This window comes from Emydura macquarii, unplaced genomic scaffold, assembly GCF_026122565.2.
Source record: "Emydura macquarii macquarii isolate MOO-44397 ecotype Brisbane River unplaced genomic scaffold, CSIRO-AGI_Emac_v2 contig_1146, whole genome shotgun sequence".
Lineage (NCBI taxonomy): Eukaryota > Metazoa > Chordata > Testudines > Chelidae > Emydura > Emydura macquarii.
In genome coordinates, this window is record NW_027131283.1 from 6,027,633 (window position 1) to 6,055,562 (window position 27,930).

At 43.2% G+C, this 27,930-nt stretch overlaps 1 protein-coding gene across 1 annotated transcript; it reads left to right on the forward strand.

Annotated features, from left to right (window-relative positions):
* The first annotated feature begins 2,824 nt into the window (after positions 1–2,824).
* On the forward strand, positions 2,825–27,904 carry NR2E1 (nuclear receptor subfamily 2 group E member 1). The gene is made up of 9 exons (XM_067546763.1): positions 2,825–2,849; positions 7,924–8,069; positions 12,126–12,213; positions 14,514–14,749; positions 16,837–16,983; positions 22,470–22,566; positions 22,954–23,103; positions 23,380–23,485; positions 27,742–27,904. Exons 1-9 carry the CDS (start codon positions 2,825–2,827, stop codon positions 27,902–27,904), a joined length of 1,158 nt encoding a protein of 385 aa, XP_067402864.1.
* The last annotated feature ends 26 nt before the right edge of the window (positions 27,905–27,930 follow it).

Genomic DNA, 27,930 nt, shown 5'->3' on the forward strand with positions numbered 1-27,930 from the left:
AAGTGTCATTTTTGACTTACCGCTCTTTGATGCGGGTGTTTGACATATCAAACACAAAAAATACAGAGCAGGAAGTGATAACTGTGATTTCAGTATTGTCACCGCGATTTATGCAAAACTGGGGAATAATTACAGCTAGACTTGAAGGGAGAAAACACAATGACGTGTGTGTGTGTTGTGTGTGTGTGTTGTGTGTGATGTAAGGCAGGGAAACATAATATTTCAATTAAGCTTTGGGACGATTTATTTATTTATTCCTCTGTCACATTCTCAAGATATGTTGCTGTCAGCAAATGAAATATCAATAAGCGTAAGAAAATCAGGGAAAGTTACACAAACGAGAAAACAATCTGCTCAGAAACATTACATCGATTTCAAAACCGCTCGGCGATTTCAGAATTTGGTCTCGTATCGTGAACATCAGACCTAAATTCAAAATGATTTCTGATCTTACTCCCTTGCTTCAATATGCATATCCTTTTCCAGCTGCTACTTCTGCCTGTTTGACCTTGATCAAGAGTTTTAAACACAGAAATCACAATTTTTAAGTCATAATTTGAATCAATATAATTGACAGGTTAAAAACATGCTGCCTTGGTTTGCATTTCTCAGCTTCCTTTCTCCTACACTATATCTAGGTGCCTTTCTTTAAAGACAACGTTCGTTACCCAGGGTTGGTGAGGTTCCTCTTCCTCCCCCCCAATTCTTTAATCTGATTCGGTTTCACAATAATAAAGCTGTGGTCCCAAGTCAAATGAAAACTGTTGACACTTTAACAAAAATAGGTTTTATGCTGAAATCTGGGATTTTAGACAGTGCTTTTCAGACTGCCCACTCAACACCACATGTCAAATTGGACTGTGATACCAAGAACAGCAGGTTCAGTGGCTCTTCTGAACATATGTAACAATGTGAGGCGTTCTCTGACGCTGGTTTCCTTCTACCTGTTTCTCGTGTATTTTCCCAGACTAATATGTACAGAAAGGCGTTGTCACCTGTTTGATGTAATATATATACACACCACTGGGGATAATGACCTGGGTTTTGCATTCCTGCCACTAGAACGGGCAGGAATTAAGTAACCTGAATCACCTATGGGATTGATCACAAACAAAACTTTCCCCTTTCAAGCAAGGGATTTGCTCCAAAGCCTGAGGAATAAATACACCATGACCAACGTGCTGATTGCTGACACACAGCTAGATTTGTGGCGCCCAGGGCTAAAAACATCCCCCTACAAGCAAGCAAAACAATGTTAGGAGCCCTTTAAATCTCCCAGCGCCGATGGGAATGAATGATAGCCCAGGAGAAGAAATTACCTAAACCTCTAAAGAAAACCACATCCCCGGAAGAGGTTAACAAGATCTTGTGCAACAAGTTCAAGCAGCTGAGAGAGCTTCCGATGTTGATGTAAACTAGTATTAATCTCTTAAAGATCAGGAGCCCTGAGCAGGGTTCCTTTAGCCAGCTCTTCCCCCGCCCCTTGGCAGGTGCGGGGACGGACAGCCAGCAGCAAGCTCCGGGGGTGGCGGGGAGGTACGGAGTTAGCTGTTTCTGCTTTGGAAGCCAATTGCTGCTGCCTCAAAGCGGCTCAGAAGAGCTGGCTCACACCCTTGCAGGTGGAAGTGGAGGTGGCCTCCATCCTTGAGCGGCTCGAGAGCTTTACCCGATTGGTAAGAGAGACCCCAGATGCCCCACGCTGGAGAAAAGTGAAAATAACTCTCTGCACGGTGCAGTGGTTTCAAAACCAGCTGGGCCTCCACCCCCCACGGCCAACGCCTCCTTCGATGCCCTGCCTCTTGCACCGACGCCAGGCCCCGCTGCAGAGCGGCGTTTGCTTACCTTGTGTTCGAGCCAAGTTTTATCGCACGGGACGGGCCTGCATTGACACCTGTCTATTCAGAGAGGGATATTCATCGGGGCACGCCCCCCCCTCCCCCCCAACACACACTTCACTCTCCAGCAATTTTGGGGGGAAAGTAAAGGGAAATCGGGGTTTGAGAAAAGCCCCCTCTCACTTTGGAAAAGATCGCTTTTATTACAGGCGAGGCGCGATGCCCCTGCACAGGAAAGGGAAAATCAGCTTGGCGAACGCCTGCATTTTCTATGGAAGCCGCTTGGAGGTTCATTAATATCATTAGCATTTAACCCACTCCCTGCCCAGCGCCGGGCTGACGTCACGCCCCTCCAGGAGTTGGGGGGAAAAGCAAGAAGCAGCTAAGTGGGCAAGGGGCGTCCTATTTCCCTCCCTACTGCTGCCTGTCAGAGCTTCTCGGGGGATATTATAGGGGCTTCAGCCTGGAGCTCAAAGCACAAAGTCATCCAGTGCAATGAACTTCTGGAAACCTTTCCCTTTTATACCATTCAGTTTCTGAGAGCCAGAGACTGCCTCCTCTGACGCCTTACCCCCCCCTCCTCTATTCTTTTTCAGGCTCTGGTGTCTCCAAGCTGCGCCGAGGCGCTCCACACAGAATCCAGCTCACAAACCCTACCTTCTTCTTTCTTTGTTGTTGTTATCATTTTCTTCCAGGAGAGAAATAGCGCGCCCACGTCTGAACGTGTGTGTTCTCCTCGGCTCCGGAAAGGATTTTCTTGCAGGAACAGCAAACGCCACCAAACTTGTCTCTGTCTCAAGCAACATTCCCAAGAAGCTGCAAGAGCTGGGAAGAAACGCGAGGATGTGTCGGTTTCCAACGTGCAAGGAATTCTGACCGCTTGGGAAACACCTGTCACTGAAAGAGAAAAACACGGAAGGGGAGAATAGAAATCTCCCCAGAGCAGCAAGACTTTAGCCAGAGTTAGCGATTTCCAAAGGGATTCAAGCATGAGCAAGCCGGCAGGATCAACAAGTGGGTAATATGTGATGCAGGTTTCTAACAGCCTTTTTAGAAGAACTGGCCCAGCTTGGGGGTTTTTTGTTTTTGTTTTTTTGCAAAAGCATGTCTCTTTCCATCTGTAGTGGCAGTTAATACACATTCAGGCCCCAGATGGAGTTTGGGGAGACTGGGACATAAGATGCTGGGTTTGTCATTTCCAACAGCTTGTTTTGATCGTTTAGCTCTCTCATTCAATCTCGCTCCACTTTTGCTATCGAGCATGTCTGAGGTGCGGTTATACGTGCAGCAAGTGTTAGTTATGTTCCACCTGAGCCTGAGCATGATTTGTGTGGGGGTCTGTGTGATTTTAGTGGAGGGGGTATTTGAGTTTTAAAACAGCATTAAAGAGCTGAAACGTGCTGCTTCTCTCACGCAAGTCACGCAACCTTCGTCTGCTGCACAATATTTTACAATAAAAGTGTGCAAAACTCAGATCCTTAAGTTACACAGAATCGCATAAGCAACTCTGTTGAAACAGGATTTAAGTGCAATACTTTGCACACCATTTCCAGTCCTAGCAAATAATCCTGCAAAGAGGAAAGCAGAAACAACTTTAAAGTCACATTTTCCTTAATCCTAAATCCGTGTACCTCATAACTGGGGAATTTAAAGTATGATTAACCGCTCTAGCAAAGAGCAGCTCAGTCGGTATAATCCCAACTGGCACTTTCGGAGTTTATAATATGGATGGAGTCAGTAACAAAGAAAAAAAAATACACAATCCCATTTAAGGGAAGACAAGTGACTGCTCGGACATGTATATTCTTGGCAATTGAATAGCAGCATTATGTCGTGGTGGTGCAGTGCAATTTAAAGATGAGTCTGAAAAGTGGGTGTGCACGTGAGTTTGTGACCATATGCACATAACTGCTACATGCAAACTCATGCATGCACGTCTGACATAGGCATGATGGTTCTCTTTACCCCAGGCCTCCTTTGTACCTTGGAGGTTTGAATCCATCCAGGAAGCAGTCGCTGTTTTTGCTGGACGCCTGGCGGTTCTTATTCGGAGTTTTGCCGTTGTTGCTTCAGTTAATATTGTCTTGAATGTAGGGTTTTCTTTCGGGCAAGCGAGCGGGTGAAGTTGGTTTCTGTCGATGTAGAGAGAGTGGCTTGCGTGGGGTATTTTCCTACAGATGCGTTCAGGCTGTTTCCCGAAGGCACTTGATTTGTCAATAACAAAAGCCGAGCACAAAAAATGAAGATGTAAGGACTTGATCTTGCATTTCTGGAGCACCCAAAACTCCCGCTGAAGTCCACATCGATGGGGAATTGGGCAGCAAAGGACGAGGGATCAAAAGCAGCAAATTAAATAGCTTCGTGGCACATTCGTTTAAAGATAAGAATAAAATAAAACGGAGAGTGGGGAGCAGAAAAAACCCCCAGTGAGAACTTGTCCCTGAATAGGTTTGAGGTTCTCAAGGAGACATTTTGGGGGGTAGAAAACCCAGAGCGTCTAGAGCCTTAGTTCTGGACCGATTTCCCCCCATCCCTTTGTGGTTTTAATATCTTACACCGTGAAATCAATATCGCTTTGACTTCTAGATCCGATATTCCCTGGAGCCCATTCAAATTAAGATTGCTCCTTACGGAGTTTTCCTCCCAAGAGAGCTGGCGTTTCCAACTGCCCCGATTGCCGTTTGAAATACATTTGTTACCAGATGCACCCCTCACCGACAGCTCCTTTCCCAAAATCTGAACAGCAGATAAAAGCTCCTCTTCCCGTTCTGGTGAGGAGGGAAGGAAACTACATTTAATTTAAATCGAGGGCCAGATCGCTCTGTCTGTAACCTTGATTTGCTGCTTGGAGCGCTGTAACATTGCATGGGAAAAGGATGAATGGTTCTATCTACGCACACGATGCTAGCTGTTAGGAAAGAAAGAAAGAAAGAAAGAAAGGGGGGGATCCCCTGGTTTCAGGAAACCAGCCATAATACTATAACTGATGTGTTTAAAGGTTTGACAGGATTCCACCGGGTTTCTCAGCACTTTCTTCAAATTGCTGTAATTTATAAACCTAGATTTTATCCAAGGGTCCCCTGGGAGAAATTATAATTTAGAGAGCGAGAGAGAGAGAGAGAGAGAGAGAGAGAGAGAGAGAGAGAGAGAGAGAGAGAGAGAGAGAGAGAGAGAGATCTAAAGGGAAATCTGCAAAACGTTCCCGAAAGAATAATTCGGCGTGATCGCGCCTGATGTAGTCCCTAGAGAAAGGACTGCGGTCTGTGTCTGGAGCCCGAGGAAGGGCAGGAGCAGATCGTGGCGACAGACTAGCCTTGAGGGCTGCAAGAACGAGGTGTTTTTTTTACGGTGGCTCTTCTCCTCGGCCTGGGTGTGCAGCGTGGATCTTGCTCCACTTTCCCTCCAGAGAGTGTATAGTTATGTCAAACGTGATCTCTGCCTGGGTGGCAATAAGACCCCATCGAGTAGTCCCTCAGACCCAGACTAACTTCTTTCAACAGCCTCTGATGGTAATTACAGTAATCGAAGCTGCCATATATCTTTAAGCAATTATGACACACAAAAAGCTGCGAGGACCCCCTGTCGAGGGATGTTAAAAACGGTTTCCCAGTTCAACAAAATTCAATTTTCTTAACGTTGCACTTCTGAGACCAAGCTCTGCTTCGTCAAATGGGAGCTCTTTTAAACAGGGCTGCTCAGTTATCTCATGACCCTGTGTCAAGTTAATATTTCTCTCTCGCTCGCTTTTTTCCTCCCCCCCCCCCTTCATATTTGTTCTGCCCCAGAATTTTCTCATAACAACAGCCATGTCTACCGGTGCGTCCTCAATCGTCTGACATTCACCAAAGATGTTGATTAGTCGGAGGAGAGTCAGAAAAACTGCAAAAGTGATCAGATGAAGATGAGACCGACACAGGATTGTTAGACGAAGAAAGTTCGGTCAGATATTGAGTGAGATCAACTGACAAACCGAATTATATTACCCATGAATTACTAGAAATCCAGCCGCAATTTGCGCCACCCTCCTTCTTTTATAATTGCAGAGGGGGATTCTGAATCTAGCATTATTTTACTAGCTCTTGATGATTTAAAATATTATTTTACCATCTCTAGATGTGGGGAAATAAAATACAAAACATGAAAAGTTAACCGCACCGTAGGCAAACTATTTTTCACACTAAATAAAAGTCTTCTGATTTTATACATAAACTAATACCGATACGAACTGTTTTTTTTCCAAAAAAAAAAAAAAAAAAAGAGAAAGAAAGAAAAAGAAACCACTCCTTAATTTCACTGATTTATTGCCTAGTCTGAAGCTGGTTAAAAAATTCCTTTTTGTGGTCGAAAACAAAGTTCGGGTTTATCTGTAGCGGGAAGCTACAATTTATCTGCAAACTTCAGCTAGGGAAAGAAAGTCTGGGATTAGCATCGCTAAAATCAAACTCCAAAGTGCTTGTGAACCCTGCATTTAGTTTGGCGGTGACATTACATGCAAGGGGATGGCACAGTTGCATGTACAATTTCACTGTCTTTTCTTCACCCTCCTCCTCTTCCTTTTTGTGTGTGTGGGTGTGTAAAGTCTATCAGTGGATGCTGAAGCTGAAGGGGGTGGGGGGAGTCGAGTGCTCTCCCCTGTTGGCATTGTGTGATATCCGAATTCCCATGCTACTCTTTTTGACGGGTCACTGGTGACCCAATAGGCAGGTGGCAAGGAGGGCTTGTAATTACACAGTCCTAGAAATCATTCCTTGTCCCCAACCCTCCTCGCGATCTCCTACCTGCAGATCCAGAGCCACAATTTACGTTACAGGCTTTAGGAGGAGGAGGTGTGGGGGGAATGGGGTGGCTCTCGTAGCTGGACTTGTTATTAATTGCGGAAAAGTTTTCTATTCTTTAACCCCTCTGTCCTCCCTCCTCATCCCCCTCCCTTCCCCAGTCCCTAACCTAATCCCCATTCCTCTAGCCGTGTTGTGTATAGCAGCTGTCGAGTTTCATTTAGGGGAGAAGCTGGCAGCTTGTGCTGATTGGAGGCAGTCAAACGAGTTTCAATGGGGAAAATCATTAAGTTAACACTTTATCTAATGTCCCTATTGTCTGCCGGGAGGCATTGTTTTAGAGCCTCCGGATAGAGATGTCTGAAAGCATCTCGGGCTCCCAAATTCTCTAGGGAGCAGAAAAGACTTCTCTGACTCCAGCTTTCAACCCCCTCCCCCATCCCGCTTTCACCCTAACCCCCCACCACACTTAAGACACTCTTACTGAGCTAATTCAAAGCAAAGAAAATTGCTATAAACCAAAGCGGCTAGGTTTTTCATGCCCCGGTTTTGTGAGACAGCTACCTCTTTAGCTGGAGTTACTTTTCGGGGAAAGGAGGTTGTTTGAACTGATGCTAACGAAGAAAAGAAAAGAAAAGAAAAGAAGCGGGTGGGGAGTTGTGTTTGCGTTCATTGAAATGAGGTTTAATAATCTCTATACATTTTACAGTACTTTCAAGGCATTTGCAATTACAGAAAAAGTCGCTGAAAAGTAAACACAGTTCAGACTGTGTGAACTTCATGATAGATAGATAGACAGCCAGACAGATTAGATAGATGCTAATAAACCAGGCATTTCACACGTTTGGTAGAACATAAACCGCTCTTTCCCAAAGCTGATGCAGAAAGTTTTGCTTAAATTGTAGGGAAATTGATGCACACTCAAGTTTATGGCGGGAACAAACCCAGCTGGAAGCTGTTTTTGCGACTTGATTCTCTCCACTCCCAGCAGACACCCAGAACGTAGTTTCCCCTGTGTGCAGAGCACTACAGAGCCAGCCAAAACTTTTCTCTCCTAGCTGCTGCAATCTTTCATTCCAAAATGGGTCTTGGCGATTGTAGAAGATCCAAATAAATGTAGCGGTGCATGAATAATTTTCATTGTAGAAAACTGACACTTGCTCAAGGAAAAGAAGGTTGGCTATAAAATCACTTCATTATTTGCTTTTATCGCAGCTCTGGTGCTAATCCCTTCAGAGGTCAGATTGCTTAGCGCTTTCTCTCTCTCTCTCTCCTTCCTCCCCCCTCCCCCCGTTTGCCTCTGCTGTTTTCAGGTCGTATTTTAGACATCCCTTGTAAAGTGTGTGGAGACCGCAGCTCCGGGAAGCACTATGGGGTTTACGCCTGCGATGGATGCTCAGGATTTTTCAAAAGGAGCATCAGGAGGAATAGGACCTACGTCTGCAAATCTGGAAATCAGGTACTAGTTACAGCACCGGCTCATTTCCCGTCCACGGTCAAAGAGTTATTGTACTGTCGCTCCGAAGTTTCCTTTGTCACGCCGAAATATTTATCAAAATCCAGTATGGATCCCATCCCAGCTTAATAAATTCTGGAGGTGGCGGGGGGCAGGCATTTGTCTGTGATAGATTCAAGCATCTCGGGACGTTTGCTAAACATTTTAGGATATTTACATTTTCCCAGTACGTGTGATGCAAGCTCTTCTGGGCACGTATATTAATAGAATAGGATTCAGCTTCCTGGGGGATTTAAACAGCAAATCAAAAACCAAATCTCATGCTTCAAGACAAAACGATCGCCTGCAGTGGCCAGGAAGAAATGCCTAGCCATCCACTGCATTGCTTAAGACACATTGTGGTGGAGTTTGGCCAGATACACTGGCTACTGAATTGTCTCTGAAGCATTAGGTATTGGATGGAGGTAAGATAACGGACTTCATGGAACAGGAGTCTGACTCCACATGTCAGACCTTTCCTCTTAAAGCAAGAGGAGTTCAAAATTAGAGTACATTGCAATGTGTCATTTAACCCAATGAATATTAGCATTATGTTGGGCAGTTCTCCAGGGCCAGTCCCCGAGTCTGTCTGTGTTTAGATTACTCTCTGATTGTGCGCATCTGTGGAAGAATAGGTATAGAAATACCCCGTAGAGCAGCACAGAGAGTGACGCAGAGAGAAAAAATAGATTCAAACAATAAACCAATTTACTTGAACTCTAGTGACATAAATTGGTGTGGCCTTCGCTTGCTGCACCTTATATGTATGCTCGGCTGTAGGTTATACCCACGCCGCCTACTTCTACCAAGGTTATTTACGCAGAGAAGAGGGCAGAGACGCACAAATATTTTAAGACAATGGTCTGACATCAGTTTTGCTATTAAAACATAACCAAATCGAAGAACAATCACACCCTCCCCCCATTTTGATGTCTGCTTCCATTCCTTCTATTTCCCTCTTAATTAAAATAAAAGTGCAGTTATTGGGGGGGGGGGAGTGGGAGAGCTGATGAGTTCTAGCTAAGCCAATACCATAGTTACCGGGAAGATTTCTGAAAAAAAAAACTTCTCCTCTTCCCAGCTCCCCTCCCCCATCTCACTGGAAAATACATTTATACAAACTTTTTGAACTAGCTTCTCTCGCTAGAGATCCTTTTCCACGTCACTATGAAACTTAGGACAATAATAATTCCCGCTCCCACCAATTAGCTAATAAATACCTATTCTAATAAAAGAGACAAAGTGGGTGAGGTCCTGTCTTTCACTGGAGCAACTTCTGCTAGTGAAAAAGACACGCTTCCGAGCTACACAGCATTCTTCTTCAGGTGTGTGCGGCTCGAAAGCTTGTCTCTCTCCCCAACAGATAAGTCGGTCCAATAAAAGATATTACCCCACCCACCTTGTCTCCCTAACATCCTGGGACCAACAGGTTACAGTAACACAGCAAACACGTTATATATCATAAAGGCAGCTAGAAGATTTAAGTACAAGGTCAAACGCTTGTGTTGTAAATAGAACAAGGAGCAGTGGACATCATATGAGGGCCTTGTCTATCTTACCTGAAGGATTAGCGCAGAATAATGAATCGAAGTTTCCCCTCCCCGGGGTATTGGAGCTGTTCACTCACTACGGGAAAGGATGTTCACCTTACCCGGTGCACCTTGTCCCCTCTGTGTGTTTACAAACACGATCCTGCAGCCCTGTCCCAGGCGAATCCCCACCGATTTCACGGTGAATTGTGCCCGAGCCAGGATAGAAGTGACTCAGTCCGCCAGAGTCTGATTCCAAGTGTGGAACCTAAACTCCTATAGCTATCGAGCATCCACAATCCACAAAGGTGTGGTGGGACTTGTTTCACCTCCGCTCACTCTGACACATTTCAAGATCGGCGGACAGGGTAGAAAAATAGGGTAAAAGTGAAAACAAAAAGGCTGGCCAGTGCCAAGGCGGATGGCAAAGAGGATATTGAAGTGAATCGATCAGATTTGTACTTCCACCCAAGGGAAGGAACTGTGCAAGGAGAGTAGATGGGTTTTTCCCGAAGCAGCTACAAAGCATCTTTACTCAGAACAACATTGCCTTAAGCTCCCTCTGCGTCTGGGCATTTGGTTGTCTTGGAAGGTGTTTTAACTGGGCGGCTCTTTCCTTTGCACTTTGAGAAGTGCCGGGGTTAGAGAAGAGTCTGCCCGGGCCCGAGCTGGAGTAGCAGAAGTCTGTGGGCGCTTCGCCACTGACATCAGTGGGAGCTGGGCCCCCGAGAAGGGTTCAGAGTAAGTTTCACTTTGCAGCCTGACCGCTGCGATTGAAGGCGAGATTGCACCGAGCGCGGAGGAATGTCAGTTCGAGCGCTGGCTGGGTCTCGGCAGGAGCGAACTCGTTTCCAGCTCAGGGAGTCCCAGCGGAACGGTCTCGGAACAATTAACCCCGGCTTGCTTTTATTGTTTCCTACCAGGCGCCCGCCTTTCTCGGGAGGGGGTTTCCTGCGTTGTCGTGTCTCGCGGTGCCTAGTGCTTAGGTAACCCCCGGAGGAGACTGGGGAAAGGACTCGTGGCTTTTGCTTGCAGAAGTGAAGTTATCTAAGGCTTCCGAGGCTCGGTGAATATGGCGGATGTCTCACTCTCACACACACACACACACACACACACACACACACACAGAGTGTAGCTGGTTCAAAGACTTTTTTTTTTAAAGAATTCCGATCTCTGTCACCAGCATTATATTTATTTACCCAGTTCACACACCCCCGTTTTGTCCCATGTCTCCATGTCCCCAACCTCAGCATCGGCTGGAGTGTGGCTGGATGTTTCTAGCTTCCTGAGCCGCGGGCGGTATGTGACTTTCTGGGCCTGTGGACGGCTCGAAGGCCCTACCACTGCCCTTCGGCCAGCCACTCCTCCTGCCCCCGCAGGCCTGAGGAGCTCCGTTTTTCCGGGGCGCAGAGGCAGCCTCGCGGGTGGGGAGCTGTCTAAGGTGCTGAAACAGATTTGTCCATAGCCACCTGCCCATTCATTTGTTAGGGGCCAAATCCCCTTCGCCTTACTCACTCCAGTAGCCCCACTGGGCCACACTCTGATCTTGCTAACACCGGTGGAAATCCATTTGGAGTCACTGTGGAGCGACTCCGATTTTTCCCCCTTTGTAAGTGAGGCCAGATTCTGACACTGATTTCACCTGGGCTGCTCCCAGGAGTCAGGCCAACAGGGTTTTGCCCCTTACACCTCGTTAAACCCTACTTTGAACCCTGGGGATAGTCTCCCAAGGAAGGAAGAAATCCTTTGTGACAAGGTCGGATTCCAAGAGCATGGACTCATACATTCAAAACGAGCCCTGTCTTCCATTTCTCACCGAGACACTTTTTTACACACACACACACACACACACACACACACACACACACACACACACACACACACACACACACACACACACACACACACACACACACACACACACACGCTCTTCTCCCCGTCATTTGTCTGTTCCTGTAGAAGTAAATCGTTTCTGCAGAGGCTACAGCCCAGTCGCTGAGGAGCAGGGGTCCCGCAAACCCAAATGAACCGTGGGGAAAGTGATCGAAGCTCCGAGCTACCTCTGCCCTCTCCAGCTACTGACAGCGCTGACCGAGAGCCCCAGTCTGGAGCTACTTGCTCAAGCATCGGTTTAAAAGCAGAACTCTCCATTGGCTTCAGTGTGATGGTCTGCTTGGAAAATCCTTAGCACTACAAACCCCTCCCTTCCCAAAAATTTCGGACAGGGCCCACAAACAGAAAGAACAAAAACCTCGTGCTAAGAAGGTGGGGGGATTACTCCCTGGCTGGGATGATTTAGTTGGGGTTGGTCCTACTTGAGCAGGGGGTTGGACTAGATGACCGCCTGAGATCCATTCCAACCCTGATCTTCTGTGATTCCCTACTGCTGTGATCGCTGAGCAAGTTTTTAGCTGCCCTGGAGGACGCGTGTAAGTTCCCCACCCCATGCCTTGCAACCCATCTCTTAGCGAAAGGAGTTTCTCTGTTTCAGGGAGGTTGCCCGGTGGATAAGACACACAGGAACCAATGCAGGGCTTGTCGACTGAAGAAATGCCTGGAAGTCAACATGAACAAAGATGGTATTTGCACATCCTTTTACCCTTCTCCTTTCATCTGAATAGTATGAACCATGAATCGCATGTATGGAAAACATATTTTCCTTCACATTCTAATACCGCAGCGCCTAGACACCAGGGCCCGTAGTATTTCTTTCCAGCTGCCACCCATCTGTCGGCCAAATTCTCCCTGCCCTGCCCTGCCCTGCCCTTCCACTGTGCCTGATGCATCTAAATGACCCCTTCCTGTCATCTAGCAGCAATTAACGCCCCTCCCCACCACCGATCTTCCCATTTCTCCTCCTGACACAAAACCACACAGCCACCTAGGAGGAGACTGCTGGCCTGCCTTTAACATCTCCCCCGGCTCCCCCAGTGTGTCGCTCTCCCATGCACCCAATTCGGTGTCTATTCGTTTTCATTGGAACCTCTGTTATTCAGCTGTGTAAAACGGACCCAAAACCAGTGTCGGGCAAATTGTTTGGGCTGATGAAAAAAGCAACTAAAAACAGCTAAACAAGTGCAATGAAACCACAAATTAATGTAGTTCAGCCAAATCCAGCCCTTGGCGTGCATCCACTCAAATTAGCGGAGCTGTGCCAGGGCTGGATTTGACCCATGATGTCCAGGTCTAACCTTTGATAAGGAGAGGCAGGATTTCTGGTATGGGAAATTTCAGAGAGCTCTGAGTAATGCTGACCCAGTTAGTCCACATTCCTACGCGTTGATCAGTTCTTAGACACAAGCCAGCCCCTTGTTTTAACGTCTCAATCAGACCAACACACACACACACACACACACACACACACACACACAAAGTCGTTCTAGAACAATTTAATGAAACGTAGGCAGTGGGTGAGCCTATTGAAGGCAATGGGAGTTTTGCCACTGACATCAGTGCAGACAGGAGCCCCTGGCTTTATTTAGAGAATTAAGAACCTTGCTGTTAAATTGGCCTTTCACCTTCGCTTTTCTGGGTCGCAAGTATTAATAATAGACTGAAGATCACCTAACCTACCGAGGGAAGTCCTTCAGGTATAAGCCAGGAGGCCTCGCACAGGTCAGTAAACTGTGCGCTCTAAGAGTTCACTCGGTGTCTCAGCAATAAACAGTCTGATGAGCCAAAATTGATCTTCCAGTAGCCTGAAAAATGACGCCCTTTTAGAGCCTGACGAGCACTCAGACTGGCTTGGAATTAATTCCATATTCTCGCATGCAACAGTGTAATGTCCTGTAGTTCCCAACAAGCCTTCAAACCCATTTCGGGCAGAAACGAGGACTATGAAATCCTGGCTCTTGTAAGGTCCAGCTGACCTCAGTGAGCCAGGATTTCGCACCGATTGTTTTGTTAGCACATGTTAGACAATGGCCCTAAATTGAAAATCCCGAAACAAAGAGATTTCCTGCTGCACTTGTATTGTCATAAATCTTATCAACTTGAATACTGTCCCGATACTATGGAGCCCAATAGAGTTTAAGCTGTCAAACGCCAGCTGACTCATTAGGTTGAAACCCTTAGAGCGTTTTGACTGTGAACCATAATAATTCTGAATGAAATGTATTTTCCCGTTGGCCGGGTTCTAGTGCCTGTCAGAGTCAATCTGGAAAGCAGTATGTTGTCATTGCTGATGGGACAGGGACATATTTCCGCACATATTTGTTACTGGCAAGTTCCAGGAGCGGGTTGGACACACCAGAACTAACCAATACACCCATTGCTGTTGATGCGAATGCATCGCTGACTCCGGATTACCAAACGGAACCTAGATTCTAGACGCTGCCTGCGAAATCGCACAACCAAAGTTGGCGAATAGTGTGGCCTAATCAAACAGGACTTTAGCAGGCTACAGATCTTCTCCTCAAAATAATAGGGCACGGTAGCCAAGTCGCCACACTACCCCGCAAAGAACAGCACGGCCATCCCAAAGTAGATCCACCAGGGAAAGAACATTATGGCTCTAAAATGCCTATTGCCACTGAAGTAATACCATAGTTATGCTGAAGAGATGGCTACCGTGCCTATGAATGAAAGCCAGGCAAACTTTCAGATAGATAACCGTGTACGTTGGGTTTGGGGGGAAATCTGGCAGTTTAGGTTTAATGCCGAGTTTAATATCAACCAGGCACTATTAGGCATTGAATGTACACAACGTCAGACACGTAATGTAGCATGTAGCATTAAATCACCGAGGACAATGGCGTACAGTGAGTCAATGAGGCCTGTTCCAAAGCCCACTGCTGTTAATGGGCGTTGATGTCAATGGGCTTTTTGGATCAGGCTGCAACTGGCTAATTTGTTCACTAAATGAGACCTTTATTCCCAGCTGTGCAGCACGAAAGAGGCCCAAGGACATCCACAATAAGGAAGCAAGTAGCTCTGTATTTCAGAGGACACAAGGAAGAGAATGGAGCCACACCTCACTTTCCCTCTGCCGCGTTACCTGCTCCCGCCTTCTTTACCGCCGTCACCCAGCTAGAGCCCCACAATCTGGAGCTGGCTGCAGTATCGACAACTCCCGACAGGCAGGCGCTGGTGGGACTGGCACAGCCAACTCCAAAGGTCAGCTGCCTTCCGGGTTCTACTCAGGGACACCGCCCGAGCGGTCAGAGGGTATGGCAGGACATTAGGACATGGAATCATGGTTTGGAAAGGCTTGTTTTAGACAGAGCTGGGTTTGTTAACTGTCTCCAGAGGGTGTGCTGGCGTGAGCTCCAGTCACATCTATGGGAGCAGACAAATCCGGACCCGATACTAGGAAGTGTAAACGCTCCTGTTGATTTTAACGAGAATTTTGTTTGAGTAAGAGCTTTGAGCTCGGACTCTCCATATTTCTAAGACGATTTTGGTGGAGAGTTAAAAGAACGATTGTCTGCACGTTAACAGCATTCTCGCTATGTAGAGACTAAATACACACGAATGCATTTTAGCCATTAACACCATTTGTGAACTGCTATAGTATATGTATGCATGTGCATTACATGGAAAGACACACATATAGTGGAACACTTCATAAATACTGCCACCTGCAGGCTACACATCGCCCTACATGTTTCAGTCTGGACACAGTATTATTAAAATGACCCAAGATTGGAGAATCAGCGACCTCCTGGACAATAAAAGGCTAGTCTCTGTAATGCATTATAATGTACCATGCAGTCTGTCCCAATATCTATGTACACAAACATATTTGATCTTTTTCTTTATTTCGTGGCTTTGCCACTTAATAAGCAGCATAGGAAATCGCTGTCATAAACTTGATGGATGAGGCTTATTTATGAGTTAGTAACATTAATAACTCAAATATTTTCATGCTCTCTTTTCCAAATATTCACAAGCACATTTGTATTTAGAGTATACAACAAATTTAAAAAAATCTACTCTACAGCTTGGTGAAACTCACTGTGCACTTGCTTGTAAAAATCCTATTTATATTTGTATAAATGTAAATTCAAAAATATTAAACCAGAAATTATTTAGAATGAAAATGCATTTTACCCTGTGCTTTCTATGAAGCATTTAAGCACATGTTTATCTCCAGCTGAAACCAATGGGACTTAAGCATGTGACTATGGCTAAGAACATGCTTAAGTGCTTTGAGGCGTAGGGCTAGATTGCTGAATCTGGGTGTGAACTAAGAGTGACAAAATAAACTATTGATTCAAATATATATCTGTTCTGAAAGCAGAGAAATCTGAATAAAGTGATGAGGTAGGGAATCAAGCTACATTTTACTGTTATAATTTAATTCTGCCATACTGTGATTTTAGCCTTATATGGTCCCGTTCATCCCCATGAACATCAAAGCAAATAATCTGCTTTGTAACTGGCCCACTGAAGCCAGTGGAAGTTTTGCTATTCATTTCAGTGGGTGCAGGATGGGATTGCATAAAATGTCTGTGTACAAGAATGACTAGTGAAGTGCAGACATATCTGAGGTGAAGGATAAGAAGGGGGTAGGGCTCAGTAGCCTGGGGGGGGGGGGGAGGCCTCACTTCCAGTTTATTATTGTATGTTCCTAAAAGCTCATGGTTCAGCCAAGGGATTCTCCCTCTCCCCAATATCTACCCTTGGGGTGGGGGAGGGCTGGTTGAGTTATATTTATTTTATTTTGTTTTATCTTCTTCCTCTGAAGCATTAGGGGTGGTCATGGCTGGAGATGGCACACTGGATGGGGTGGGCCAGGGCTCTGAGGGGGCATGGAGCATTCTCTTTCCCAGGGTCTTGCTCACATGCTCAGGGTCTAACTTCGTCATAGGTGGGGTTGGGAATGAATTTTAGTAAGTTGCAAAGGTTAGACCGGTAGTGACCGTGTTCCTCTGCAGCATATATGTAGGTGGGTGACTTGCCAGGATTATCTGGAAATATGTCACTTAATATTTCCCTGCCATTGCAGGGACCACAGGCACTGGTGCCCCTCAGTCCCTCCTATTCTCTGCCTGTGGCACATAACAGTCTAGTCTTTTGTGGGCTGTGACACTTTGGTCTAATTTTAGTTGCTGGGTTTAATGTGTGGATGGTGGGTGGTGTGGTGGCCTGGGATGTACAAGAGATCATACAAGATGGTCTGGTGGTCCCTTCTGACCTTAAACTCTGTGGCTATCTTGGTCACTTTAAATGATTTTGCCTTATTTTACCTTTTATATTAGTATCCACATGAAGTCAATGGTACACCTATGTATCTCTATGAAGTGGCCACTGAATCTGTTTGTGAATCTGCAGCCAGGCTTCTCTTTATGAGCATCAAATGGGCCAAGAGTGTTCCAGCCTTTTCCACGCTGTCGTTACAAGATCAGGTAAGACTTATACAATGAGAAATTGTCCTTACCCTAGCAACCGTATTAAAGAGGGTCCACACCATTCAGATCTAAATGTGGATTTTCTCTATTCCAAAGTTCTTACGAATTGGCCCTCGGCCTTTTCAATCTGGCCCCTTTCTAAAATAACGTTGTTTTAACAGCAATTTCCATCAGTTTGAAATAGTTACTTGATAGTGTAGATGCAACTGAGATAGGAAATATATGTTGATATAAGACAAATATTCTGAGAGGCAGTGGATAGAGCACAGGAATGGAAGTCAGGAAACGGGGGATGAAATCCTGGCCCCACTGATGGCAGTGTGCAAAGTTCTCATTGACCTCAATGGGACGAAGAGTTCACCCCCAGCTTTTATTCCTATCTCTTCCATTGACCTTCTGTCTGAACTTTGGGAAGTCATTTAACCTCTGTGTGCCTGAGCTTCTCCAATTGCAAAATGAGCATCCTGGTATTTATACTCCTTTGTAAAGTGCTTTGAGAGCTACGGATGAAAAGTGCACTCTCAGTAAGCATTTTTACTATGTAATCCAGTGGTTCCCAACCTTTTTGGCTTGAGGGCCACAGATATAATTTTTACAACCCTGAAGGGCCACAGCAGCCACTCCCCCACTGCATCCAAATGGAAGGAGTTCAGGGAGGAGGCTGTCTCCTCACAGATCTCCTGTTCCTCTGGCTGCAACAGGGAAACTGCACATGTCCTGTAGCCCCGTGCGCTCCACCTGGGTCGCAAGGCAGTGGCTCCCTTCTACAGCCAGGGGGACAGAAGATCAGTGCTCACCTCCCTCTGGCTCCAGCAGGGACCCCAGCACTTAGAGACCCAGGCAGAGTGCCTTGCTCTCTGCTGGAGCCGGGGGAGGGGAACACTGACTTCCTCTCCCTCTGGCTCCAGAAGGGACCCCAGTGTCTATGGACCTAGATGGAGCGCTTTGCCGTACTCCCTGCTACAGCCAGCGGGAGGGGAGCGTGGATCTCCTGTCCCCTTGACTGCATCAAGGAGCCTGCACTGGTCTTTTAGCCCTGCGGAAATGCGTTCCGCCTGGGTCTTCAGGCAGCAGCTCCCTTCTACAGTCAGCTGCGGGCCACTTTTGGTCCCCGGGCCACAGGTTGGGAACCACTGATTTAATCATATTAGTATACACTGGTCAAATGGTTCTCTGAGTCACACTGACTTCAGTGAAGTTACTCCAGATTTACATTGATTTGACTGACAGTAGAATTCAGCCTACTCTTTTTTTTCTCCTAATTAAAATCTTCCTTAATTTGTCTTGTTTTCCTCTGTGACAACTTGCCTTTGCCTCCAGTGATTTGTGAGTGAACCATTTAAAGCAATTTCTTAATTACTTGATTTTTGATGAGCACTTGATCTATTTTATATAATGCATTAATTCTGAAAAGTAATCAGACAATAATAAAAGGGAAAAAAACTACACAAAGCCCCAGTCACAAAAATGTATCTAATATTTTGATATGAGTTTAATTTTCCAGTACAATAACTAGAAAGAAAAAGTCATACCTTAAATATTACAAATGATTGTATTAATTGACTCTTACAACAATCACCAAATAAAATATACCAACATACCACAGACCAAATATTCTAAGTACTATTATACATTAACAAATGCATATTGTAAACAGAAAAAGATGTTTAGGAAGACAATAGAGATTTCTACCTAAAAATATATCACATGTAGCACAAAAGGACATTTGTTTAGATAAAGTGAAAGGTCCCTTTTCTAGAGACAGTCCCAGATTGAGAGCCCTTTTGTGAACTTAGATATGTGGGGCCTCATTCACCTCCCCCTGGATGAGTGGAATCTTCAAGAGGCTGCAGAGCTGGCATAAGCCAAAGGCTTAACAGTCAACAGTGAACAACTGACAAAGATAATGGGAATGGGCCCAATTCTTCAGCTGCTGCGAGGAAGCCATTCCCATTGACTTCAAATACAGTTGCTCCTGAATTTCCCCAAGAGATCATCGTTCCAGGGAGAATGGGGTGTAGGGAGTGAGAGGAAGGAAACAGCTTTCAAAAGAAAGGCCCATCAATACAGTAAAAATGGCTAATGCATATTGCATATCATTCAACTTTTCCCAAGAAGATAGGCCTATTAAACACCACACAGAAATCAGTTTATCCAGTCATCTTAAATGAACCAGCTACATACCTTACAATTGAAATTAAAGGCAAGTATCAATGAATTGTAATATTAATTGAATCTGTTTTAAAATTCACAATTTTTCCCTTCAGGTTCTAGAGATGGGTCTGAGTTGTAAAATTTAGATCTGGATCCAAATTTCTCAAAATTCAGAGGTGTTCAGATATGGGACTATGGTTTGAACCTCTCTCTATTATGGTTCTTCAGCTTCCTCTCACATTCAGGGCAAACTCAAAGGAAATCACTCTTGTTTTAATAGCCTTCTTCCATAGTTAGAGAATCAGACAGATGAGCCTTACAATAGTACTACTGTTCAATTTAATTTGATAATGGCACAGATATAAATGTCTGAATTTCCTACACAAGTCTTTGACATCTAACTGAAAAGAGTCTGAAATCTTTTCCTAGGATCTGCTTTTATTTTTGGGCAGCTCTATAAAAATTAAAACATTGTAATTCTATAACAATCTGTCACTTCTCTGTCTTGAAAAATGTGGAACCTCATCTGTTGGCAAAACACAAGTAATCAACAGCAGGTTACCCTTATAGAAAGTGTCTGATTCTGAAGCAGAATTAGGTTCTTCAGAAAGCCTGGAATTTTCTAATTCCTTTGAGGAATGAAGTTCATTTAGAAGACCTTACTAAGGTCAGCATGAGTTATTCCAAATGGAGGCTTTAAAGACTCGTTCATGGGAATGAGGAGAGCCTTAGCTATTGGAGGAGAAAGTTCCTTTATTTTCTAAGATCTTCTGACTTTAACTACATGGTCGGAAAGAAAACATGATGATGATATCTTCCAGGAACCATTGTTCATTGCCATCTGCATGAACAAGTGATGGAAAGTTTTACAAAAGCAAATTAATAGCCAAGAATCAATTTATTTATACGACATAGAAACCTGCATATCCAAATGAAATATCAGCTCTTTATAAGGCAGGAAGTATGACAAGGAATGGCTGGTTAGTAGTCTTCAGTGTTAATAAATTGTATGTTCTGTTCCTCTCCCCAGAAGCCTGAGACGGGTATGGCATTTCAGATAATTTCATCTCTCATATTATATTCTGAGCAGTTTTTGTTACCGTAAAAACCAATACAAATAATTAAAACCCAGATTTATATATAAACAGAGCCATAAATATTTACATTTCAGTCACAATTTCTTCATTAGAGTTGAATAAAAGCTATGCAAAGCCTCAGTAGATGGTACAGAAATTTAACTGTGATGTTATGGTGGTCATAGCTCTGTCATGTAGTGTTGTAGCTATGTTGGTCCCAGGATATTAGAGCAACAAGGTGGGTGAGGTAATCTCTTTTATTGGACCTAAAAGGTATTACCTCACCCACCTTGTCTCTCTAATAGCTCTGTAATGACTCTAGGAGCCTTCTCTCTTAATCTAATAAAAACAATATAGTTTAAAACACTGCATATTAAAAATTAGAATTTTGATAACTGCTTTCCATGTGTTGGATGATTTCGGTACAACTAAAATGCATCTTACACATCTGAATTTAAGAAAAACAGAATTCTATCAAAAGGATTTTGTCTATTCCCCCCCCCCCGTCTTATAAAGGGGCTTCACTAAACTCAATGGCTTCAAAATGTGACCTTCCCTTATTTGCAAAATCCATGCAGTGTTTTTTTTCAACCAAATCATTGACCAACATGAAAAAGTCTAAGCGTGTGTTACCCTGAGGCTTGGGGATGGGATCCCTCCTCTTCTCCTGCCAACCGCATAGCATCAGCAGAGCATCTTTGCAACTGCTACTGAAGTCTTAGGGTGGCAGTAGCAGCCAGAGGCCCTAGGCCTAGAGTGTTGCTTCCCTTCTACAGGGGTTATGGCCAATGTATCATCATAATTAGAGAGTCACCAGACAGTCCTCCCAGAGTCTACTCCTGCCCTGCTCTCAAAGTCACCTCCACCTTGTTGTAGAGCACAAAAAGGTGTGGAGTCCCACCTGTCCCCTCAAACCAGGCCATGGAACTGATGAGGTTCAGCTGAATGTAGGCCCCTCCATGTCCATGCAAAGGAGCGGGGCTGGGCCAACATTTCATATGTGCATTTTAACAAATTATTCTTTGCTGATTTTGCCAGTGTAAATCCTAAGGAGCCAAATTTTCCTCTCCTGCCTACCAGTGTATTTCCATTTAAAATCAATGGGATTGCCTCAGTGCAAACAGAGAAGCAAACTGGGCACAGAGTCTGCCATTCAGTTCTCCTAAGGAATAAAATCTACAAAAACAATTTGGGATGGAAAAGTTATGGAGAGCAAACAATATCATTGGCTGCAATATCTGGATCCAAATCAAAATCCACGGATGTTTGGATGTGGAGTTGGGGTTTGGCCCTGGATGAAGAGGGACCATCCAAGATGTTTGGGCCTGGATTTGAACTTCCCCGAAGTTCAGTGATGTCCTAGGGTGATGGTTTTCAACCTGGGGCCCGCAGACTATGTCTAAGATTTCAAAAGGGGTCCGCACCTCCATTCTAAATTTTTTAGGGGTCTGCAAATGAAAAAAGGTTGAAAACCCCTGGTCTAGGGTTTGAATTTGGGCCTCAGACTAAAGTAACCAGATTCCAGTGTCCAGCTTTCACGGATTATTTTCAGCAAAAGTAGGAAAACAAATAAGATTTTAAATATTGTAATTATTGATACTGTATTTTAATAAGCTATCAATTTGTTTAACAAACTATGTGTTAAATGTAAATAAGATACCTGCCATCATATAGTAGTGCTTTGAATGGACTCTCTAGCAAGTGGTATAAGTTCAGGACACCTTCTAATAATTTGCCACTTTTCATTTCACAAATCATATATTTCCAAGGTAAAAAAGTCTAATATATTGTAGAAATGATATCACTCAAAGAACTATTAGACATCCATTCTGCTCTCAATACACATGCCTGTTGACACTAAGGTAGCTATAGACACACAGGAGGAGAAGAGAGCGCTTATTGAGCAAACCTGCTTTTGAAAAATATGAGTAGATATTTATGGAGTGTAAGCTCTTTGGGGCAGAGAAGGTCTCTCTCCCTCTCTGTGTTTGCACAGCACCTTGCACAATAGGCTCTGATCATGGGTGAGGACTCTAGATTCTACAATACAAACAATTAATATTAATAATATTTCTTCAGTGGGTATTTTTATCCATAGACACCTTATCAAAAACATAAGGAAGCACTAAATTATTCAGAGGGAAAAATACAAAGGCAGGCATTTAAAGCAGCTTTTAAAACATTTACATATTGAAAATGTTTATAAATCTATACATTACACACCATGTTATATTGTACATCTATTGTTGACAGCTGATGCTTTTGGAAGATGCTTGGAGAGAACTGTTTGTTCTAGGAATAGCACAATGGGCCATTCCAGTTGATGCTAACACTCTACTGGCTGTATCTGGTAAGAATTGCACAATTCAATGACTTTGTTACAGAAATTACCATAAAAATACATTACTGAAACAAGAACAACATGTAAAGAATAACAAATTCCTACTGAACAATAGAGCATACCTGTCATTTATAAATCTATATTTAAATGCAAATAATGTTGTTTTGTTGTATTCATGGCTGCTTGCATTGTCATTTAAATGCAAATTACTGTGTTTGTTATCATCCAAGAGAAGATTTTATATTAACTTTCACACAATATAGTCAGTTTACATGGAATTGGATATCTAAGAGTGACCATTGAATAGATATTGATATGGAGGATTTTGTCAGAAATCAATATAAATTAATTCACATGTCTTAATATGGAGTACATTTTCATATGTTTCTATTCTAGGCATGAATGGTGACAATACAGATTCTCAGAAGCTGAATAAAATTATTTCAGAAATACAGGCTTTACAGGAGGTTGTGGCTAGATTTAGACAACTTCGGCTGGATGCTACTGAATTTGCCTGTCTCAAATGCATTGTCACTTTTAAAGCTGGTAAGCAGAAATAATCTCATGTTTTTCTGCTCTGATAACTAGCCATGTAACTGGCTAGCCACTTCCAAGTCTAAAATGACATTTTAAAACAGATGTGATTGTCAGTTAATAGATTTTCTGCTGCTGAATTCTGATAGGTAGTGTGACACTTTAAGGATTACAAAGTGAATGTTGTAAAAATAAAAGTGCATTTTTAGTGACATTTAATTAGCACTATCTCAAATATTTTGACCCTCTTAAAGCGCCCACCTGACTAGTTACTAATCTGCTTTCCAGTACCTACACACAGTGCTTCTGAACTGAGAAGTTTTCGAAATGCTGCCGCCATTGCAGCTCTTCAAGATGAAGCTCAGCTCACTCTGAACAGTTACATCCACACCAGGTGATCAATATTTATTTTTCACGCTTTTTTCAAACACTCTGGGTGAAATCCTAACCTCAGTGAAGTCAGTGGCAAATTTTCCATGGACTTCAATGAGGCCAGGATTTTATACCATGTTCACAGTGAACATATAGCTATAGAAGAACTCAGGTTATCCAAACGGAATGGGGGTCATTAATTTATTCAGATAAGTGGGAAAACGAAAGAGAGAGGGAGTCTTTCATGGGATGCCTGAAAAGGAACATAATGAATTCAGAAAACTGGAGCTTTTGCCTATCTGTTACTGTATTAAATAATAATAATAAATAATAACACCATATACAGTACTTTAAATTTTATCGTCTTAAAACTTTTTACTGTATTTTATCCATTTTTCAGATAAGGAAACTGAGGCTGTTAGGCTAAATGACTTGTCCAAGACCATAGTGAGAGTCATGGCAGAGCCAGAAATAGAAAAATCCAGAACTTGTGACTCCTAATTCAGTGCCATCTTAACCAGAATGATGAGAATTATAGTTTATATGGAAACTTCATTTCAATCTTATTCAGTATGAAACATGAGATACAGAAACTTTCATACCAATCATAAATGCTGTAGTTGTCACCTTGTGAAATTAACAAGGGTAAAACTGGGAATGCGTGAAATGTACCATGTACAAAACCACTGTAATATTATGCTCACTACGTGAGCAGTGGTTTTAATATAACCACAGTTTAAAGCACTCTGCTTGGACCACAAGAGCTAGAAGTACTGCCAAAGCAGCTTATTAGGCAATTGGATGGGGAGGAAAGGAGACAAAGAGGAAGGATGTGCCTTGCGTCTCATTCAATAGAGACTCCTCCAGTCATTTTTGAAGCTATGGTTCTGAGCTCTAAAATGTGTTTTGTCCAATCCTTAGCTAGAAATCAATTGGCTGTGATGCAAGGCCTAGATCAGAGAGTGATTTGAATAGGGGCAGAAGGAGGAATCCTCAGAATTCCATAGTGGACATAGAGGTGCACAGAAAAGAATAAAAGGTCTAACCTCCAGACTGTGTATTTCAATTTACCCATTATTTTTTGTCAGCTGTCCTCATTTTTGCCTTCCAAAACGTTGGCCTGCAATATTAATTAAACTTTCTAGTCGGATTCTGTCAGGTGTCACAGATCAGATGTACTTCCCTCAATATAGCCAAACTGCCTCTTCTTAAACTATTATTCTGAAAATCAGCAACACTTAGACACGCTGCTTTCAACCTGGGCTTCCCCTCACCTTTGTGACCTTGAATTTTAAAGGTTGTCAATTAATGTTAAATCATTAAAGCTAAGAATATAATAAACCAAACTTAGTTTTCTGGTTCCAGCCTCAAAGTCAGTTACAGTCAATTTAATTTAGTAGAGGACCCTGGATGACACTCTGAATGAAAGAACCAAACTTTATTTAAGAGAAAAATGATAAGTTAAGCAAACAGGCATACAATTACCATTTACACAGTACTACAGTTATACTCACATTCAAAGATGGAATGGTGTATCAATGGATGATCAGTCCACTGACAACCAGATAAAGAATAGCTTTATAATCCTGAAACCTAACTGTACCCTTTTGGTGTTAATTGGAGCACCATCCAATTTAGAAGGCTACTCCTTTTATAACCCATGATACTACTAATTAACATTAAACCTATCCATTACCTTAGTCACATTTCCACCACCTCTATATTGGCTTTAATGTAACATTTTCACCAATGTTCTTCCCATGCTATCAATATACATAGCATTTTAGTAAAACATTCCAAATTCTCAAACACACTCATTAAAAACCCTTCTAAAACCAGTTACAACCAAACATGGTCACAACATAACCCTGGGTCATATCCTTGCTAACTTCAATTTTCCCATCTTACTGTCTCCAACTTATCTCTAACTTTTACTCACACTAACAAACTCAATTTCCCATACTCCTCTACACTTAGACTAATTAAAGCCAAAGCCTAATTTCTGTTTATTTCTTGACCTATTTTATGGGCTACAACTTCCAATAGCAACTTCTCTCCTCTGGCACAAAGGAACTCTGTACAATAAGGGTGAAACCTGTCTGTGTGGGAGACAGAGCTTTCTCAGGGGCCAGCCCAACACTGTGGTATGCCAAGATTCCATTGATGATAATCAAAATTTACAGATAGGCAAAGAAAGAAAAATGCTGCTTCAGAACTTATCAGAGGATGTCAGGATGCTTACTTTGTATGTTGACCCCTCACCCCCATAATTTCATGCAACTGTGAAAATTTCAATATATAAAAATAAAAAACTGCTTAGAAATAAACATTAATATAATCAATTGAAATTATAGGATGAAAAAACCATTGAACACTAGCTATAACCTATGCAGAAGTTCCACTGGCAATTATTTTGCAAAGCTAAGGACATATTTAAAAAATTACCTACTCTTAAATAAACGATGCTCACTGTCAGAAATCTTCAAAGTCCTTTTGGACTTTGTTTAGTGTTCTTCACAGCAGATGTGAACAAACATAAAAATACCAGCCAGTTGTGTCCAGTACCTACTAAAAAGGAAAGAGTGGCAGCTGTGTGGCATGCTTTCTCCACCCCCATTGAAGCCCCCGCACACGAATATTGTGCCATTGCAGCTCAGTGGGAGTTAGGGTTATGTAGCCAGCCAGTGGGAGAAGCCAGGAAGTAGCTGCTTTACATGGCATAGTCCTCGTTCCAAACTCCGCAGATTTCCCAGTGGTCAATGCTCTGGAAGTCCTCTAACTTACATCAGTTTTACACCGGTATAACCCTATTTAATTTAGTGATTTACACTGGTGTGAGAGGAGAATCCAGCCTTGTGAGTCCTAACAAATGGTTGTGAGAACAGGCATGAACTGGGGAGCTACAGTCTCATGATTCCAGGATGACCCACGTTCCTGAGGTAAACCAAAAGCACAGAGCAGTATAGAAAGGCTGCCTGTCAACCTAGATGCCAAAGCAATACTACAGATTAGATAGACAGTACTCTTCCATGGGTATTTGTGCAGGAGAGGAATGTTTAGCTCTGCACCACAAAGGTAAAGAGCAGTGAATGGCTGTATACATTGTGACTAAATCTGCAGTATGAATAAAGGCAGCAATTAGGAACAATTTCCCTCTGCCCTTCCCCGCTTTAGGAATATCAAAGTCTGTGCCACTTTTTTGGAAAGGTGGACATTTAAAAAAATATTGTTGGCCATGTTTGATGTAGCTAGGACCCATCATATGAGAAGATTTATTTTCTTCTGTCAGTGCAATAGCCTTGGAATGTCTTAGAGGTTTCCATTGTATATTGATGGATTTTCATAAGAGTACTGGAAATTTTGACAGTCAAATCCTAGCCCCATTGAAGTCAATGACAAAACTCCCTATTGATTTTAATGGGGTCAGGATTTCATGCTGTACTTTTTATTATGTGACTACAGAGGCTTGATTCTGCTCTCATTCTAGTTTTAACCTAGTGCAAGCCCTTTGATTTCAATGGAGTCACTCTTGACTTACATGAGTGAAACTGATGGGAGATTGGAGAATTAGGCTTTGAAGGTTTCTGATAGTGGGCCTGATTCTCCTTTTACATACAGCAGTGCAAAATCAGGAAGAAAGGCCTCCAAAGTCAAGAGTTACACTGGTGTAAAATCAGCATCAGCAAGATCAGAATCAGGCCCATATTGTTTTATCTTTAAAAGTCAGGAAGAATAATATGGCTAATGAGGATGGAATATAGCCTTTTCTAGATATATATTTTCAGGGGGAAGGGAATGTCGTGTCTTACTCAATTTAAAAAAAAAATCAATTATTAAAAGTGACACTGCAATCAAACATCTGCCAGGTGACTAATACAGCATACTGGGTAGATTTAACTTGCAATGTAATAAACACAGTTTATTTAACATGGGCCAAATTTTTCTGAGTTATCCCTCAGACAATAGCCTTGAACTAGGTGTAAGTCAGGGCAGAATTTGGCCTTCTATACGTTATTCATCTGAGAGATCAAACAAAATGGCCAAACAACAAAATGTGGAAACACTGGCCCAAAGCCTGTTCACCGCACTCACATGAGCATTCCCATTAAATTCAACATGACTATGTATGTGAGAAGGCAAGCAGGATTTCACCCACCATCAGAACCAAACCCCACAATTTGCTGAATTTTGGTTTTGTTGCTCATTGAGGTAAGTGATGTTGGTGTTTGGAGAAATATGTAAAACCTCAGTAACATTCCCTGTCTTTTTGTATTCTAGGTATCCCACGCAACCCTGCCGTTTTGGAAAACTCTTATTGCTTTTGCCAGCTTTACGTTCAATTAGTCCATCTACAATAGAAGAAGTGTTTTTCAAAAAGACCATTGGGAATGTGCCAATTACGAGACTGCTTTCAGATATGTACAAATCCAGTGACATATAAATCACCTTAAAAGTAAACAATCAGGA

Coding starts and splice junctions, on each gene's coding strand:
- NR2E1 (XM_067546763.1), top strand. CDS start 2,825: ATGAGCAAGCCGGCAGGATCAACAA. Junction 23,104..23,379: donor CATTGTCACTTTTAAAGCTG/GTAAGCAGAAAT, acceptor TCTGCTTTCCAG/TACCTACACACAGTGCTTCT. Junction 23,486..27,741: donor AACAGTTACATCCACACCAG/GTGATCAATATT, acceptor TTTGTATTCTAG/GTATCCCACGCAACCCTGCC.